This window comes from the organism of the source record quoted next, unplaced genomic scaffold (assembly GCF_019419815.1).
Source record: "Pyrus x bretschneideri cultivar Hongxiangsu unplaced genomic scaffold, Pyrus_bretschneideri_v1 Contig265, whole genome shotgun sequence".
NCBI lineage: Eukaryota > Viridiplantae > Streptophyta > Magnoliopsida > Rosales > Rosaceae > Pyrus > Pyrus x bretschneideri.
Genome location: NW_025999574.1, coordinates 537,129 through 554,540, shown reverse-complemented (window position 1 = coordinate 554,540; position 17,412 = coordinate 537,129). Strand labels below are relative to the sequence as shown.

The 17,412-nt window shown below is 35.9% G+C and overlaps 1 protein-coding gene across 4 annotated transcripts; it reads left to right on the top strand.

Moving 5' to 3' along the window:
- Window positions 1–2,924: 2,924 nt before the first annotated feature.
- LOC103933391 (non-lysosomal glucosylceramidase) lies at window positions 2,925–11,337 on the top strand. 4 transcript variants are annotated; one of them, XM_009343079.3, is made up of 21 exons: window positions 2,974–3,058; window positions 3,308–3,549; window positions 3,693–3,772; window positions 4,398–4,502; window positions 4,803–4,859; window positions 4,975–5,045; window positions 5,681–5,780; window positions 6,322–6,392; window positions 6,497–6,597; window positions 6,672–6,775; window positions 6,862–6,915; window positions 7,055–7,110; window positions 7,302–7,340; window positions 7,440–7,590; window positions 7,884–8,065; window positions 8,151–8,218; window positions 8,542–8,614; window positions 8,695–8,756; window positions 8,848–9,775; window positions 9,983–10,273; window positions 10,839–11,337. In XM_009343079.3, the coding sequence occupies exons 2-21, from the start codon at window positions 3,513–3,515 to the stop codon at window positions 11,113–11,115; spliced, it is 2,907 nt and encodes a 968-aa protein (XP_009341354.2). In that variant the 5' UTR covers window positions 2,974–3,058; window positions 3,308–3,512; the 3' UTR covers window positions 11,116–11,337. The 4 variants fall into 4 exon arrangements, with proteins under 4 accessions (XP_009341356.2, XP_009341354.2, XP_048443316.1 ...); XM_009343081.3 differs by lacking the exon at window positions 3,308–3,549 and having other exon boundaries at window positions 2,925–3,058; XM_048587359.1 differs by lacking the exon at window positions 2,974–3,058 and having other exon boundaries at window positions 7,446–7,590.
- Window positions 11,338–17,412: the final 6,075 nt, after the last annotated feature.

Below are 17,412 nucleotides of genomic sequence, written 5' to 3'. Positions count from 1 at the left end.
GTAAGTTCTGCAGCTGTATGAGCTAATGAGCGATATTCAGCTTCTGTAGATGACCGTGCAATAGTACTTTGTTTCTTAGCACTCCAGCTAATGAGATTGGAGCCTAAGAACACATAATAGCCACTTGTAGATCTTCTATCAAAAGTGCAATCAGCCCAGTCAACATCAGAGTATGTTGAAAGATGGATTGGACCCTTTGTGAACCACAAACCGTGAGAAAGATAACCTTTAAGAAATCGGAGAACTCGTTTAGCTGCCTGAAAATGTTGTTCCCTAGGAGCATGCATGAATTGGTAGATCTGGTTGACAGCAAAAGCAAGATCTGGTCTAGTCCAAGTTAGGTATTGTAACCCTCCAACAATAGAACGATATTCAGTGGGATTGGACAAGAGAGGCCCACTGTTATCTAATTTCGTGGAACTAAGTGGTGTGTAGCACGGTTTGGCACCCTCCATGTTTGTTTTCTTAAGAAGATCAAGTAAGTACTTGGATTGATGAACAAAAATTCCTTGTGAGGATCTGTGTACTTTTGAGCCCAAGAAGTAGTGTAAAAGACTAAGATCCTTTACTGGAAACTGAGAACTGAGTTGTGTGATAAACTGTTGACAGAGTTGAGAGTTAGAATCGGTTACTAGAATGTCATCAATGTACACAAGAACAATAACTAAATGAGGACCATTGAGAACAAACAAGGAGGCATCATATGAAGATTGTTGGAACCCAAGAGAATGAAGAGCTTGAAATAGTTTATCAAACCAAGCTCGAGGGGCTTGTTTTAGTCCATATAGGGATTTCTTCAACTTGCAAACAGAATTCGGAGAATTTGGATCAACAAACTCGGGAGGTTGTTGCATGTAGACATCCTCCTTTAAGTCACCATGAAGAAAGGCATTGCTTATATTCAATTGATTGAGAAACCAATTATATTGGACAACAAGAATGAGTAAGATCCGAATTGTAACTGGCTTGGCAATTGGACTAAAGGTCTCTTGGAAGTCAATACCTTCCTGTTGATGAAAGCCCTTTGACGAAATGACATGTATCAGCGCTTCTGTAACTTCTCAGTCCATGATGTTGAGTTAAGGTATTACCGAGTAAATCCCGTAACTTTGAGATGGTTTTGTTGTTCTAGTATATAGTACGATGTATATGCCTGAAGCTATCAATTAGTTTGTACTTTTCAGTATTTTTAGTCCTTTGGAGGTTAATTACTTGTCAATTTTTACATCCGGATCCTCATTGTGAGGATTCTGGAGATCCGTCAATCTTGTCCATTCATTGTATATCGTGAAGTCATAAATTATTTTAAATATTTTTATTTAAAATTAAACATAAATAGTATTTAATAAAATCTGATCGCATAATGTACGATTAATGAACACGATTCACGGATCACTAGGATCCTTACCAAAAAGATCCGGAGAGGATCCTGTTGGGAAGGAAAAAACAAGGTTTAGTTTGATGTGGTACAATATTTGGGGGGTACGTTTTTACTCTTACGCAATTTTTTCCGGTAACAGTAATAAAGATTTTAACTTTTAACTGGGAATCAATGCTCTCACTGTTGGATTTGCATAAAGTTTTTGTAAAAGTAGCTTTTTAAAAAAGTTCCCTGTCTTAGATTTGCATAAAGTTTTGGTAAAGGTAGCTTTTTGGATTTGGATTAGCTGTTTAAAAAAGTTAGAGCTTGGGCAAAGATGACAAGCATAAATCAAGAAATAGTTTAATTTTTTTTAGTGTTATTTATCTTCATTTATAAATGAGAAATTTTAGATTCGATTTTCGCTAAAAGAGAATATAAACCACATTATTGCTAACTTATTGTGAGGCTGAGCATACATTCTTCTTTCAGTGTAAATAATATCATTTGTTGAAAAAAAAAAAGTTGGAGCCTTAATTATGTTTGGTAAATGTGAGAAAAAAAAAATTCAAAATCATGGGTCCGTAACAACAAAATTAGAAGTAGCACTACACATGCTTCTAAAAAAAAGTGGTTTTTTTTTTTTTTTTCCATTAAAGCAAGTGAACCATAGTTTACCAAACACTTATCTGTTTTTTTCACTCCTATTTATTTTCACAGCACAATAGAAGCAATTTGAAAAGAAAAAAAAAACACAGCAACCCCAAACTAGCCCTAACAGAAATGAAAGTATACTTATCCTTTTTTTAAACGTAAATAATGTAAACTACAACTGATTTGTACTGAATGCGAAATGACGGATACGATATTATGATCAAGAAGCCTAACTCACGTTTAGAGTGTGTAATTTCTTGATTACCATATCTCAACGACCATACTTTAATTCGACATGAATCATCTTGGACTCTCTTTTAGAGTCGCAAGACAAATCAAGAAAAAGAAAAAAAATAAGAAGCCCACCATTTTATGAGAAATTGAAGCCATGTACTATTTCAAATTCTTTATTTTTATTTTTTGAAAAACGATAAGGTAATCTCACTAGTTCATGTTAATTTATTTTTACTTAAGCACATTACTCTTCCAACAAAAAATACTTAAGCACACTGCTTCCAAACTCTCATTTTTAAGTGATACATTGGCACAAGACTTAAAACATTTACGAATATTAAATTAATTGTCACATTATCATAGAAGTCGTTACAGTATAATATGTTTTTACAGTACCATTAATTTGCCTACCCGACTATATTTTGTTACTAGAACACCAGAAATCGACAACTTAACCAATCAAACAGCGGTAAACCTCCTATAAGTTGTGGATTTAATCAGATAAGTGTGTTAAAATAATAAACATACAAGTCTCATTCCGAAATTCAAACGTAAAGAAAACCGAGACACCGGGACATCTCACTCACCAACCAACAAAACAGAAGAGAAATAGTTCTTCAAATATCTCAATGTCGTTGTCATGCTGTCGGAGTTATAGACTTTTGTTGGGTTTTATTGCGTTTGGATTGGACATGCATAACGGTCAAAGGCCGGCCTTTAACCATTAGCATTATTCTCCATCTCTCTCGCCCGCCCTCTCCCTCCCTCTCCTGTTTCTCTGGGTTGGAGTTCCAGTCTGATAACTGTCAGGTTTGAATTATATACACAGTTTTGTTCATCGCTTTGGGTCGATTCTTTTGCATTTTCAAGTCGATATTTTTGTTTTCGATCAAAAAAAAAAAAAAAAAGGTCAATGTTTTTGTTATGTTTATTTGGATTGTTGGGTCGGGTTAATGTTCAGTTGAAATCGGTCATGAAGATTTTTTATCTTGATTTGTGTTCTTGTTTATTTCCGCAATTGGGTTCTGTTTCTTTTGTGTTTTTGTTATGAAATTTGAGGTTGTGTGAATTGCAAATTTCAATAATCCTGCGGATTCAGGATGCATTGCAAAGTGATCACCTAAAGTCAAAGGAATGTGGGTCCTACAGTTATCCACAACATTACTATCTGGGTTACCACTTCTGTAATTTTGATCATCTTGCAGAGAATTCTCTGAAATTATTTGCAGTAGTTTTTTTTTTTTTTTTTTTGGTGGATGAGAGGATGGAAAAGGGCATTTTTTTGTTACCAACTTATCGAGGTAAAATGGTAGCTGTAATTTCTATGCCTGTGTTGATGTTCTTAACTTCCAGTTAACTGAAGGCACATGATAAGATGAAGAACATTATTAATTAATCATGTAACTGCGGTCTGTCCGATTAAGTACTGTTTTGTTTGATACAGGAAACATGCCTGAGAAGAAGATACTGGAGAATGGGTTTGCTGAAAGAGATTACGAGCATTCGGATTCTTCACTTGAAAAGGTAGGATCAATACAGATTATTTGTAGCAGCATTTCCTGTTTGTTTGAAACAAGTAAATTGAACCTGTTTTTGATGTGTATTAAAGGTTTTGACTTTTAACTTGTCCTTATATTCTTCAAAAGATGAATTTCGTGTACTTATCCGGCTAATTACTGACTTTGCATTCTCTTACGAAAAGCCTGTGACTTTTAACTTCTGCTGAATATGTCTTCGAGGCTTTAGTTTCAGCATCTGTTTCGTATGCATCTTAGAGGAGACGGATAATTGTGACAATGCAACTGTGCTAATAGATGAAGTAATTGTATTCAGTCTAACTTTTCAATGTCTTCAAGTATAGAAAGGAAGGCTGATTACTTTGCATCATTTTATATTGAAGACCCACTGTGTTCATGTCTCTACTCTTTAAATATGAAAATTGAAGAAAACGCTTAGAATCTGTCACTGGGGAATGCTGGCTTTGGCCAATAAAAATAGTGGGTTTTTTATTACTTAACATAGTCCGTGTGATGTAATTAAGATCTGACGAGTGACCTAAGACTGTTGATTGAAATTTGTTTGAGACTTGAAAGTTTTGTGCTATTGGGTGCTCTCTAATATGTACTTTCTTTTGTTTATCTGGATTAAGGTCGACCCTGGGAAGCCTGCATCGCTGACATGGCAACGAAAATTAAACAGCAAGGGCAGTGCACCTTTGCCATTCACTCTAAGTTTAAAAGAGATAATTCATTTGGTAAGTTTGGAAATTTCAATATAAATGTTTACTTAAAATCCTGTGGGTCGTGCGATTTCATGTTCATATCTTGAGTTAGAAACACTTAATTATGTACTCTTTTGGAAAGAGTTAAGGTCTTTTAAACAATATAGAATGAATGAAGTTTGAAGTACACCATATATGAATGTATGAAGTTTGAAGTGCACCATATATGAAGTTGAACAAATGACGTATTGACTGGAGACTGCCATTTGATATCTGACCTTTACCTTCTTGTATTGTTTCTCTCAACAATATTGTGTGTTTCGTTTTTGGTAGGCTCCAATAGGTATTCGCCTATGGCGTCATATACGAGAAGAAGCTGCTAACGAAAGGGTAATCTTCTTAATGTAAAATGAGCATAGTTACTTTGATGATTGCTTATTTTAGGGGATCCATCTAATTGAATTTCTTCCTAACACGGACACCCCTGTTTGTTTTTTATCTGCAGGAGGGCTTCATTGATCCATTTGCGAAGCGCTCTCTAACGTCTAGTCATGGTGTCCCACTTGGTGGTATTGGGTAACTCATCAATCTCTCTCGCTTTCTCTCTCTCACATAAGCATAACCAATTGCATAGTATAGAAGTAAGACAAATTTTTATGCAATGTCAAGACATATTTTTGTGCATATGTCTATCTTGTTGTGTGTATTTGAAGCTTTCTGGTTACGTGTAGTTTAGGGTCCATTTGAAAACCTTATCATTTTGGTTTTCAGTTTTTAATTTTCTATTAATTTGATAGAGAAGATATATAGGGAGAAGGTCAACCTTTTATGGGTGCATAGTATTTGCTTTTTTGGGGCAGTTTGCTTGTAGAGAAACAAGATGATTTTTTAAGACGTTGCCGGTGGTGGGGCAGATAGACGTATGTTGTGTATATCATACTTGAATATACATTTATTTGCATATCATATTTGAAGGTTCATTTTTTGATAACCAAAGACATCGTTGAATGTCACAAGATGCAGGGAATTATTATTGAAGCTAAATATATTTACTGTACTGTATCTATTTACCGTTTCTCACAGGAGAACTTTTGGTTTTCCCAATTTATTTCTTTTGTGTGTTTGTTTCAGTTGTGATCTGTTTCAACCATTTTAGCAGATCAGTTTGTTTGCAAATGTGTCTTATATAATCCTTTTGTTTGCTTTCTTAGGGCAGGAAGCATCGGAAGAAGTTACAGTGGTGATTTTCAGCGGTGGCAGCTGTTCCCTGGAAGATGTGAAGAGAAACCTGTTTTAGCAGATCAATTTTCTGTAAGTTAATTCTTATCGAAAGAAAAGTAGAAAATTATGTAAGTTTATTGCTGGCCATCTCGAGGCATTTCTTTGCTAATGCTTTCAACAATCAGAAGTTATATAATATACACATCCTCTTGGGGAGAATTATGTACTTAATGGATTGCAACACTCTAGAAGCATAATACATGTCCCCATGTGTTAGACACTGATGCTCTCTCAAAAGAGTCTACAGTTGTTCAGTTAAGTGTGCAGAAGAACCTTCAAATTCAAGTCCATGATTTCTTTTGAAATCTTTTACAAAAATCAATAGTTTTATGGTACCTCATTACATAACCTTCATTTGATTTTTCCTTAAGTTATAAGATGCATAAATGTCTGATACAATCTCAATAGACGTCCTTTTAGCTTCGCTCTTATCCCTTCTGGAACCTTCTGATAATATTTCATCATCATTTTAACAAATAGTTGCAGTAGCCTTTCTTATTAGACCTTTTTTTTTTTCAAGATGATGTAAAAGTTTCTTCCCTTAATTACTGAATTACAAATGCTGTGCCAGGTATTTGTTTCCCGCACCAATGGTGAAAAATATTCTACTGTGCTCTGTCCGAGGAGCCCAGATGATCTGAAGTAAGTTCCTAAACATGAAGCAAAAAAACTTGTTTACTTTTCATTATAATAAGGAACCGCTATGAATGAATGAACGAATTTACTGATATTGTGTGCATGAACAGAGAAAGTCAAGTTTCAGGGATTGGATCTTGGGACTGGAATCTGAAAGGGGATAATTCTACATATCATGCCCTTTTTCCAAGGGCTTGGTCTGTTTATGACGGTAAGATACATCAAATGTTACACATCTGAGTGGTATTATGTTCTTTGTGGGTCATAATTTTCTCTTTAATGCAGGTGAACCTGACCCAGCTCTCAAAATAGTCTGTCGTCAAATTTCACCTTTTATTCCCCATAATTACAAGGAGAGCAGCCTGCCTGTTTCAGTTTTTACTTATACGGTAAGAATGTTCTGTGAGAAATATGGTTTCATAAAATCTGTCGCAGCTGTATCAGGAGTTTTCTTTTTCTTTCTCTCTCTTTCCAGCTATATAATTCTGGGAAGACTTCAGCTGATGTCACACTGCTTTTCACCTGGGCAGTAAGTCATTTTTATTTTTTGTGAATTATTTTATTTATCTTTTTCTTTTTGTATGTTTTCTTGGCAATCTTGAATCGAGACTTATCCCATGAGATGCCATTACAACTAATTCAAAATCATTTTGGCATGTCCCATTCAGAATTCTGTTGGAGGGCTTTCTGGAATTTCTGGTCATCACTCCAATTCAAGAGCATTGTAAGATCTTGTCGTTAGCTTCACTTCTCTTTGGATTTCCAAATTAGACCTTTGAGTTTTCTAAATAACATGCATGTGTACTTATACACATGGCGGTGCATATATATTTTTCCTGATGTATCTCTAAATGTACCCAATTGCTCATCACCTTAACTAAAATTTACTCTAACCCACAGTATTTAACCTTTTAGGATGAAGGATGGCGTGCATGGCGTACTTCTACATCACAAGTAAGTTTCCTTTCTTGATGGAAAACAATTATTGAAATGATCTGCTCAATTTATGACATGTTTGTTATGTTATCTACATGTAACACTCATTATTTGCAGATACAGGACTGCAAATGGGCTGTCCCCAGTGACATTTGCAATAGCAGCACAGGAGACTGATGGTGTTCACGTATCAGAGTGCCCTTGCTTTGTGATATCTGGTGACTCAAAGGGTGTCACAGCTAAGGACATGTGGAGTGAGATAAAAGAGGTCAGCAGATTATGCTAACATTTTCATGTCATAGAAGTGTCTTCATCCCTTTGTATTTTAATTGTTACAAGGAAGTAGTTTATAAGGCTAGATTTCACTGTTACAAACGACACTTTGATTGTACCAAATATCTGGTCTATATACAACAATTTTGTCTTTTTATGGGAGATTTTCATTTAATCATTTGATGCTCTTGAAGGAATGGTGCTGGGTAGGAGACCCATTTGATTTTGGTATATTCGAACTATTCTTATTCTTCAAAAACCTTGATACTTGTGCCTCTTTTGTTACAGCATGGATCCTTTGATCGTCTTAATTCTGCAGAAATGCCATTACCTTCAGAACCCGGATCATCTATTGGGGCAGCCATTGCTGCGTCTGTGGCAGTTCCATCTGGTGAAGTACGTACTGTAACATTTTCATTGGCATGGGATTGCCCAGAAGCAAAATTTAGGGGTGGGAAGGCGTATCACAGGTGGGTGGCCAAACACATGGGGGAAATATATGATATTGTGGAATAGTATTTAGTTATTTACGTGCTGAAATTTGTTTATAAACAGGCGGTACACTAAATTTTATGGAACACATGGGGAAGCTGCTGCAAATATTGCTCATGATGCCATTCTTGGTAATGGTTGATTGCATACATTTCACGTTGGTGAATTTTTTCAAGGCTGTTAAATATAATTATTTATTCGATTGTACCTAATTCATGGTCAGTCACTCTTACATAACCCTTGTGTCATCATCCAACCCTAAAGGAACATTGGTCTATAAACTAGGAAGTGGTCACATAGTATATTGTCGCCTGGTCACACAAAGGAGTGTGAAACTCACCTACTCCTTTAACTAAGAAATCCTAATTCACCATTTCTTTTGTTATGTTATCCATTGATTGTCATCGGTTGCCTTACATCCTTTGTTTTTTATTCTATTTTCCTTGAAACATAGAGCATCGCCATTGGGAATCCCAGATTGAAGCATGGCAAAGACCAGTTCTTGAGGACAAGAGACTTCCAGAATGGTGAGTTTTAGATATCTAATCTGATTTGAGCATGTGTCCGATCTGATCAGATTCCTAAGATATGTCAAAGTTCTCTGCAGGTACCCTGTCACTCTGTTCAATGAGCTATACTTTCTAAATTCCGGGGGCACAGTTTGGACAGGTATTTGTTAAGTTCGAGATTTTTCATGGTGAAATTGGACAGTTATAGTGAAACATTAGTTAATCTTTTTTTCATATAAATCGTTTTGCAGATGGATCACCTCCAGTCCATAGCTTAAGAAGTATTATAGAAAGGAAGTTTTCCCTTGATAAGTCCTCATTAGGTTTGAAAAGCGTCATTGATGCACCCGAGCAAAATGATACTGCTATCGACATTCTTGGAAGGATGACATCAACACTTGAGCAAGTTCACACGCCCATAGCAGCAAACTCTGCATTTGGAACAAATCTCCTTCAGGAGGGAGAAGAAAACATTGGTCAATTCCTTTATCTTGAAGGAATTGAATATCAGATGTGGAATACTTACGATGTCCATTTCTACTCATCTTTTGCACTAGTCATGCTATTTCCAAAACTTCAACTCAGCATCCAACGAGACTTTGCAGCAGCAGTAATGATGCACGACCCCAGTAAGATGAGACTTCTCTGTGATGGAAGGTGGGTCCAACGAAAGGTTCTTGGAGCTGTTCCTCATGATATCGGCCTCCATGACCCCTGGTTTGAAGTAAATGCTTATAACCTGTATAACACAGATAGGTGGAAAGACTTGAATCCCAAGTTTGTTCTCCAAGTTTACAGGGATGTGGTTGCCACGGGTGATAAGAAGTTTACAGAAGCCGTTTGGCCCGCTGTTTATGTTGCAATGGCTTATATGGAACAATTTGATAAAGATGGAGATGGAATGATCGAGAATGATGGCTTCCCAGATCAGACTTATGATACGTGGTCAGTCTATGGTGTGAGTGCATATAGTGGTGGGCTGTGGGTAGCAGCATTGCAGGCTGCATCAGGCATGGCACGAGAAGTAGGTGACAAGGGTTCAGAAGTTTATTTTTGGCAAAAGTTTCAGAAGGCAAAAGCCGTGTATGCGAAATTATGGAATGGATCTTACTTTAATTATGACAACAGTGGTCAAGCTTCTAGTTCATCAATTCAAGCTGATCAACTGGCCGGACAATGGTATGTTGTGACTCAACTAACATTTTAGATATTTTGAATGTCATCTATTCATGCCAATCAAGAGATTCCTTTCACAAAACCATCACACACGGTGAAGTTATTCTCTTTAGTCATGACCTATTCAGTACTTTGGGGAAATCATGTGGTTATTTGTTCTTTAGTAATGCATGGCGATGAATTAAAACTTACTGTCTAGCTACTTTGTAGGTATGCCAGAGCATGTGGTCTTTTGCCAATTGTTGACGAAGACAAGGCACGAAGTGCACTGGAAAAGATTTATAATTACAATGTCCTAAAGTTTGAGGATGGAAGACGAGGGGCTGTTAACGGGATGCTACCTAATGGAAAGGTTGACATGTCAACATTGCAGTCAAGAGAAATATGGTCCGGAGTTACATACGCTGTAGCTGCATCGATGATTCAGGAAGATGCAATTGATATGGGATTTCATACTGCGGAGGGAATTTATGAAGCTGGATGGTCCAAAGAAGGACTTGGGTGAGTTAACTTACAATCAGTAATTCGAAAGCTCAAGATTGGTAGAAGTCGGACATCAAATAACCATAGGGTGGTTCTTGTGTAACCTCCAAATTTGCTCATATTAGCCCCTCCTCTGTGCATATTTCGTTAACCAGATTTACCCTTGAAAGAAAAAGTATAAAAGAAAAAACCTCTCATCACCACAATCACAACTATCATCTCTGTCTCCAAGTTCAGTTGAACTTTTAACTTATAGGAACAGCTTGAGCCTGATATCCATCCATATTTGTGAATTTTACTGTCACGAGTTTCAGATTGAGTTTATGAGAGCACCATATGTGTTTAAAGTTTATGTTGGATGTTAGCTTAAACAAATGGCAATACATGACTTCTCTTCCAAGTTTCTGAAATGCGGCCATACTGGAGATTGTCAACAATCTCGTTGAAGGGAGTCAAGGGATATATGATCCATTAAATGTTGGCTCACTTATTGTCAATTTCTTGTTAACTCAACGTATTGATGTACATGTTATCTGCTCTCTGTTTCTCTCTTCCTAACTCCTTTATCATTTTATATCGACAGATACTCTTTTCAGACTCCTGAAGCTTGGACCACCAGCGGTGAATACAGATCTTTAGCTTACATGCGCCCTCTGGCGATTTGGTCAATGCAGTGGGCTTTAACAAAACCACCGTTGTTCAAGCAGGAGACGGAATTAGAAGTGGATGAAGTTATTTTGCTTAGGCACAAGGCTGGATTCTCGAAAGTGGCTCAGCTTCTAAAGTTGCCACCCGAGGAATCATCAAGAAGTATTTTGCAGACTGTTTTCGATTATACCTGCAAGAGGATGTGGCTGTGAGTGAAATTTCTGCCCGCGTATAGCATCTTGAATCGTGATTCTTGTAATAAATCGATGTTTATACCACATATTGGTGCTGTACATTCAATAAGAAGAAAACCAGTTTGATTAGAAGGTATTTGCGTATATTACCATTCTATAAATCTCCTAAGTTGTATAAAAAGATCTGCAACTTCCTTGTGCTCTTCAATTTTCCTTATAAATTTTGGATCCAACTTTTAATAGTGGTTTGTTTTTATCTATATCTGTATTATTAAGGCAGAAGGCATTATGGTTCAATGTTTTAGAAGGCTTGCCTCAGGGTGCGTCTAGGTGGCCTCTGAAGCTGGACGTGAGGGTTGCCACCTCTGTTTTGAGGGAGTGCGCGGAAGGTTTAGTTGGAGTCGCCTAGGTGGCGGAGGTGCACCTCAGGGTGTCCAGGCACCTCTGTTTGGCTCTTTTTTTTTTTTTTTTTTTTTTTTTTTATAACTCCCAAACCCAAATTTTGGGTTGGGTTTTAACTGCCTCATTTATGTGTGCTTATTGTACTTTTCATCCTCTATTATATATATATATATATATATGTATGTATATATTTTTATAATATATGTGTGTGCTCAGGATGATTATTGATTAACAATCTTTTTTTAATATAATATATGTGTGTATATATTAAAAAATTTAGGTTCCGGGAGGTTTCGCCTCACACCTCAGACCTAGGCCAGGCTATCCCTCAGATGCCTTACCCACGCCTTGGAATTTTAATACACTGTTATGGTTAAACATTCAAATAATCTCAGATTGGCCTTTTTTAATACAACCAGAAAAAAAAAATATCAAATATATAAAATTGTTCGAAATCAACGGAAAAACTTGACCATGAAACATCAAATTGTATATTTTAAATATTATTTTCTCTATTTTTAAGTACGTTCAAAATATTTTAAGAGTTGTGTAATGCCGGTTATAAAAAATGTCTTTCGCATACAGATAATAATGTGATTAAATTAATTGTCAAATGATTTTTTTTTTTAAACAAACGATATTATTTACATTAAGGGGATGAGGGGTGGTCTTAGCCTCACAATGAGCTAGTAATAATATGATTCAATCAATTGTTTGTTAAATATTATTTTCTATATTCTTAAAGTAAATTCTATAGAGACCGATTTTATTATGTAAATTCGGCTGCTATAATTGGTTTATGAGAGATTTCTTCTAGCATAATCTAAAATTATTCATTTACTTCAAATATTTGTTGTCAATTTATGCAAATAAATACATTTAAAACGTATAAATCGCGCGTAGTACGCCGTGATTCAAAAAATATTTTCTACACACGCTTGAGCCTGTTCATGAAGGTTAGTCCATATTATTTAGGCAGAAGGCGTTATGGTTAAACATTCAAATAATCTCAAATTGCCCTCTGTTAATACAACCAGAAAAAAACAATCGAATGTAAAAAATTGTTCGAAATCAACGGGAAAACCTGACCATGAAACATCAAATTGTATATTTTAATGACCACAAAACATCAAAGAGTTGCATTTTTTTTTTCTTTTGTAACCAATCGATCTGTATACCCGTACACAAATACATGGAGCAAAACAATAACCTGTAAGTTGGGAGCGACGCACGTGATAAAAAGGAGTGACTAATTTCTAGAAACAACGTTTTAAACTACTATAATCCATTAATTCGTAGGGATGAAATTCCAACTTAAGTGAAATGAACGGCAAGAAATTTAATGCCTCAATAACCGTTCTTTTTTATGTATGAAGAAATTGAATTAAGTTGTAGTTACTGTCACGTGGCAGGGACCATTACGTCTGGCCGATAGGACTCGAGGGTGTTCCACAAGGCTAGGATGGCCAACAGTTTTTTTTTCCTTCCTATCAGACTTCATAAAAATTCTAAATCCCACATCAAATTGTATCTTAAAAAAAAGGAGGAGAATATCAAACTTGTCTGCTTAGTAAAACTTCAGGAGAAATCTCTTGCTGCTAGAGCGGCTTTCCATCGAGAGGGAAACCGCTCTACCATCATTACAGTTTTTTTCATGAGCTTTAATTGTTTTGAAAAATCTGACTACCATCAAAGTACGAGAGTAATTCTGTCATTGAAGTTCCTGTTTAATCCCAAATTAATTCCTTGTTTTGTTTACGTTTCCGATTTCCATTCAATCTGGAACTGTTGCCATGTTTTTTTTTCCATCATCCTGTTTTCTTATCCAGTTTAAAATATCAGAAGGGACATGGCGGTGAATCGCAATCAGTGCACATCTCCTCTGCCCGGTGAGTGGATGAAGGGCAAACTGGTCGGGTCTGGTTCTTATGGCAGTGTTCATTTGGCCATGAGCAAAGCCACAGGAGCGCTTTTTGTTGTGAAATCTGCGCAGTCAAGGGATGGAGTTGATGCTCTCGAGAAAGACGTTAAGATTCTTTCTCGATTCTCGAGAGTCTGAATTCCCCATACGTTGTTAAATGTATGGGGAGGGAAAATGGTGAAGGGAAATGCATCAATGTGTTCATGGAGTATATGGCAGGGGGTAGTTTGTCAAATGTGTCACAGATATTCGGTGGCGCATTGGAGGAAGAGGTGGTTCGGTTGTACACCAGAGAGATTGTTCACGGCCTACAGTATCTTCATGAAAGTGGGATTGTGCATTGTGACCTCAAGGGCAAGAATGTGCTCTTGGGATCCTCCGGAAATGTCAAGTTGGCGGATTTTGGCTTTGCGAAAAGGCTAAAGGACTCAAAAGTTGACGGGGCTTCTGTTCATCTTCTCTCTTCATCCTCACCTTCCATGACATCTATCCCATGGAGGCTTTTGGTCAGTTAGCATAACTGTCAAGTTTTACTATCCTCCATACAGGTTCAGATTTCTCATATTTTTAGAGAGGATAATCAAGTTGCTGATTATTTGGCCAATTATAGTGTTGAGCACCTTGGTGTCCATAGGTGGGATTCATGCCCTTCTTGTGCTGCAGCTGCTTATTCTCAGAGCCTTTCTAAGCTTCATTGTTATAGGTTTTGCTAAAAGAGGTTTTCAATTGTGGTTATGAATTATTTAATTGTCTGAGTTTGGCCTCATGTTCCCCTGACATATTGTATTTTTCTTGTTTATCAATAAATTCTCTTCAAAGTCTCTTCCCATGATAACAATACTGGAGTGGGATGGACTTTGTGGCCAAATTTAATAAAAAAAAAAAAAAAAAAAAACATGAACGCAATAAACAAGCACAGATCGAATCGAGTTCAAATAAGAAGGGCTACTAATATAAAGATTTATATGAATCCTTCCCCCACAAATAGACAACCAATTCACCATCATGATAGGCACAGGAATTCATTTGCAAGGAAGCAATGCTTAAGCATTCAACATGCTGGAATTTTTCTTGCACTCGTACAGCTTATCACTTAAAATTGCTGATATCACTTAAAATTCGTTGATGCACTGCACAAAGGTGGTCATATAATTATGGGGTTTTTAAATTTTAATTCTTCAAGAAGATTAAAATTAAAAAAAATCTGATGTTAGATTAATTATTGATTTTAGACTTTTAATGTGTACTTAATTCAAATTCATATTATATTTTTGTTTTTATAATTAATAGAATTTTTTTGTCAAAGTTTTTATATTTAATAGATAACTTATTTAATGTTATTACATTAAATTTTAAATTTATCATTATACAATTTTATTTAACTTTCTTCAACTAGTGTATCTAAACATCCATATCATAATATATTTTACTAAATTAGGATAGCGAAATGCCCGTACCTAAATATATTATAATGAATCAGTGATAGATAAGAAAATATGTAAAAGCATAAGTGTACCAAAATTCCGTACCTAATTATATAATACTAAACTAGTGCACCGAAATGTCAGTACCTAAATATATTATACTAAACTAGTGTATCGAAATGTTTGTACCTAAACATATTATACTAACCTATTGTACCGAAATGTTCGTACCTAAATATATTTTTATGAATTAGTGGCAGATAAGAAAATATGCAAAAACATAAGTGTACCGAAAAATCTCTACGAAAATATTTTCTTATATAAGATGCCTACCATAATGAGAATTAAAATTTATAATATTTTCATAAAATTTAAATTCATAAAATTGTAAATAAAAAAAAAGAAACATTGAATACATATGCTAGCATTAAATAGTCTTGGGGCTAAAATTAATTTTTAAGCTTGTATAAGACATTTTTCTAAACTTCATCTTATTTAGGGATTAAAATCTAGTTTTTTGTATAATTATTTGCCCCAAAAAACCCAAAGGTCATCATATAATTAGTTTGTAGTTTTCGAAAAAAGCGAAAACTGCAAACGGTCACTGACACAATAAATCTTGAGGAAAATAATGAAGGGAAAAGGACGTAGCGAGCATTGCATACATCTTGGAATGCCTTGGAGTGATACTGCAGGCATCTGAACCACTGATACTGCTTGTGTTAGCCATGGTTTGTAGTGTGCAGCAGCAGGAGCTGGAGGAGCAGAAATAGCAAGGACAGCAGGATCAGCAGAAGCAGCAGCGGCAGCGGCAGCGCAGTGACATGACGAGGACCCATCAAAGCATCCACAGCCCTGTTGGCCACGGCATCTCCAATCTCAAAAGCCGTACCTGCATGCAACAAGACCAATTCGAATGATTGTAGTAATTATGCACGGTTATTATAAGCAATATTTTAAAAGGGAAAGGCGTGAGTGAGGTGTTTGATGGATAGTTCTCTCTAGTTAAAAGCCTTCGCCTCATGAGACCAATTTTTTAATACATATTTTTACATATAACAATATAATAGTCACAAACAAGTTCAACTTCACATAACCAAGTTTAATCAAGCAATCAAATTAATCAATTTCAAACATCTACTTAAGCAAGTGCATATTTATATGAGAGTCTTGGATAATACTTGGGTGGGATAGGTAGTCTAAAAAAATAAGAAATAAGAAAAAAATATAACAAATTAAAAAAAAAAAGAATAATATAACATTAAGAAAATAATAATCCAAATAAAAAGATGTTTTCTTTTCTACGCCTAATCATGAGAATATTCAGGAAAATAATAAAAACAAAAACAAAGCAATGCTTATCTAATATATATCTGGTATATGAGAAAATAAATATTATAAATAAAAAGTGAAAAGAAAAGTGATAGTGGGGTCATAAATGTCTTTAAAGTGAGATTAGTTTTAAAAAGTAAAGATAATTGGGTAATAAATATGGCAAAGTGATGTCAGTTTAAGCATTAAAAAAAGAAAAAAAAATTAAAAACACAAACTCAGCCTAAAAAACCTAGCATTCTTCTTCATCTTCTTCATCTCCTTTGTTGGTGTTCATGGCCTGCAACTCAAAGTAGCTCTACAACTCTAAAAAATTTCCAGATTTTTGAAACTTAAAAATGAAAAAGGGACGCACAATCGACACCTCAGGTGCTTAGGCGCGCCCCAAGAAGCCTATGTAAGATCCCACATCGCCCAGGGGAATGATCCTTTTATGTATATTCCCTTCCCTACCTAACACAAGGCCTTTTGGGAGATCACTCGCTTCTGGTTCCATGGGAATTCAGAAGTTAAGCGAGTAGCACGCAAGAGCAATCCCATGATGGGTGACCCACTGGGAAGTTCTCGTGTGACTTCCCAAAGAAGTTCTCGTGTGAGTTTCCAAAAACAAAATCTTGAGGACGTGGTCGGGGTCCAAAACGAACAATATCGTGCTACGGTGGTGGAGTGGGCTCGGGATGTGGTGGACCTTGGGCCGGGATGTGACAGCCTAGGCGTGTATTTTGCCAACTCCCTTAAAACAGAGACGAAAATGATGCAGCCTCGCCTCTAAGGCCGCCTAGGAACGCCCCAGGGCGAGTCTTTTGAAACACTGATTATAAGCAATCAAATGAACAAAAAGAAACTTACCTATCTACGTACGTACGTGCTCTGAATGAACAACATAAATCCACCACTACCAGTCGGAGCTGGAGCTGGAGATGGAGAACGATGAGCTTGGCGAATTGCATGTGCATGGTAACCTAGAGCTGGAGATGGATAGATTCAAATATATATCTTTAAATTGAGTATTTTATATAGTTGATTTTGAGTGTTTAAACATGAATTGTGAGAGATTTTGCACCAAAAATACATTTTGTAGAATATGAAGACGATAATTTGATGTTATGGCAAGGGAAAGAAAAACAAAACAAAATAAAAAAAATAAAAAATGTTATGAAACTTAATATGAATGCCACATATGTAATTATGTAAGGTAGCAAACCAAGTTAGACTTTCGGTGGCAACCTTTAAAAG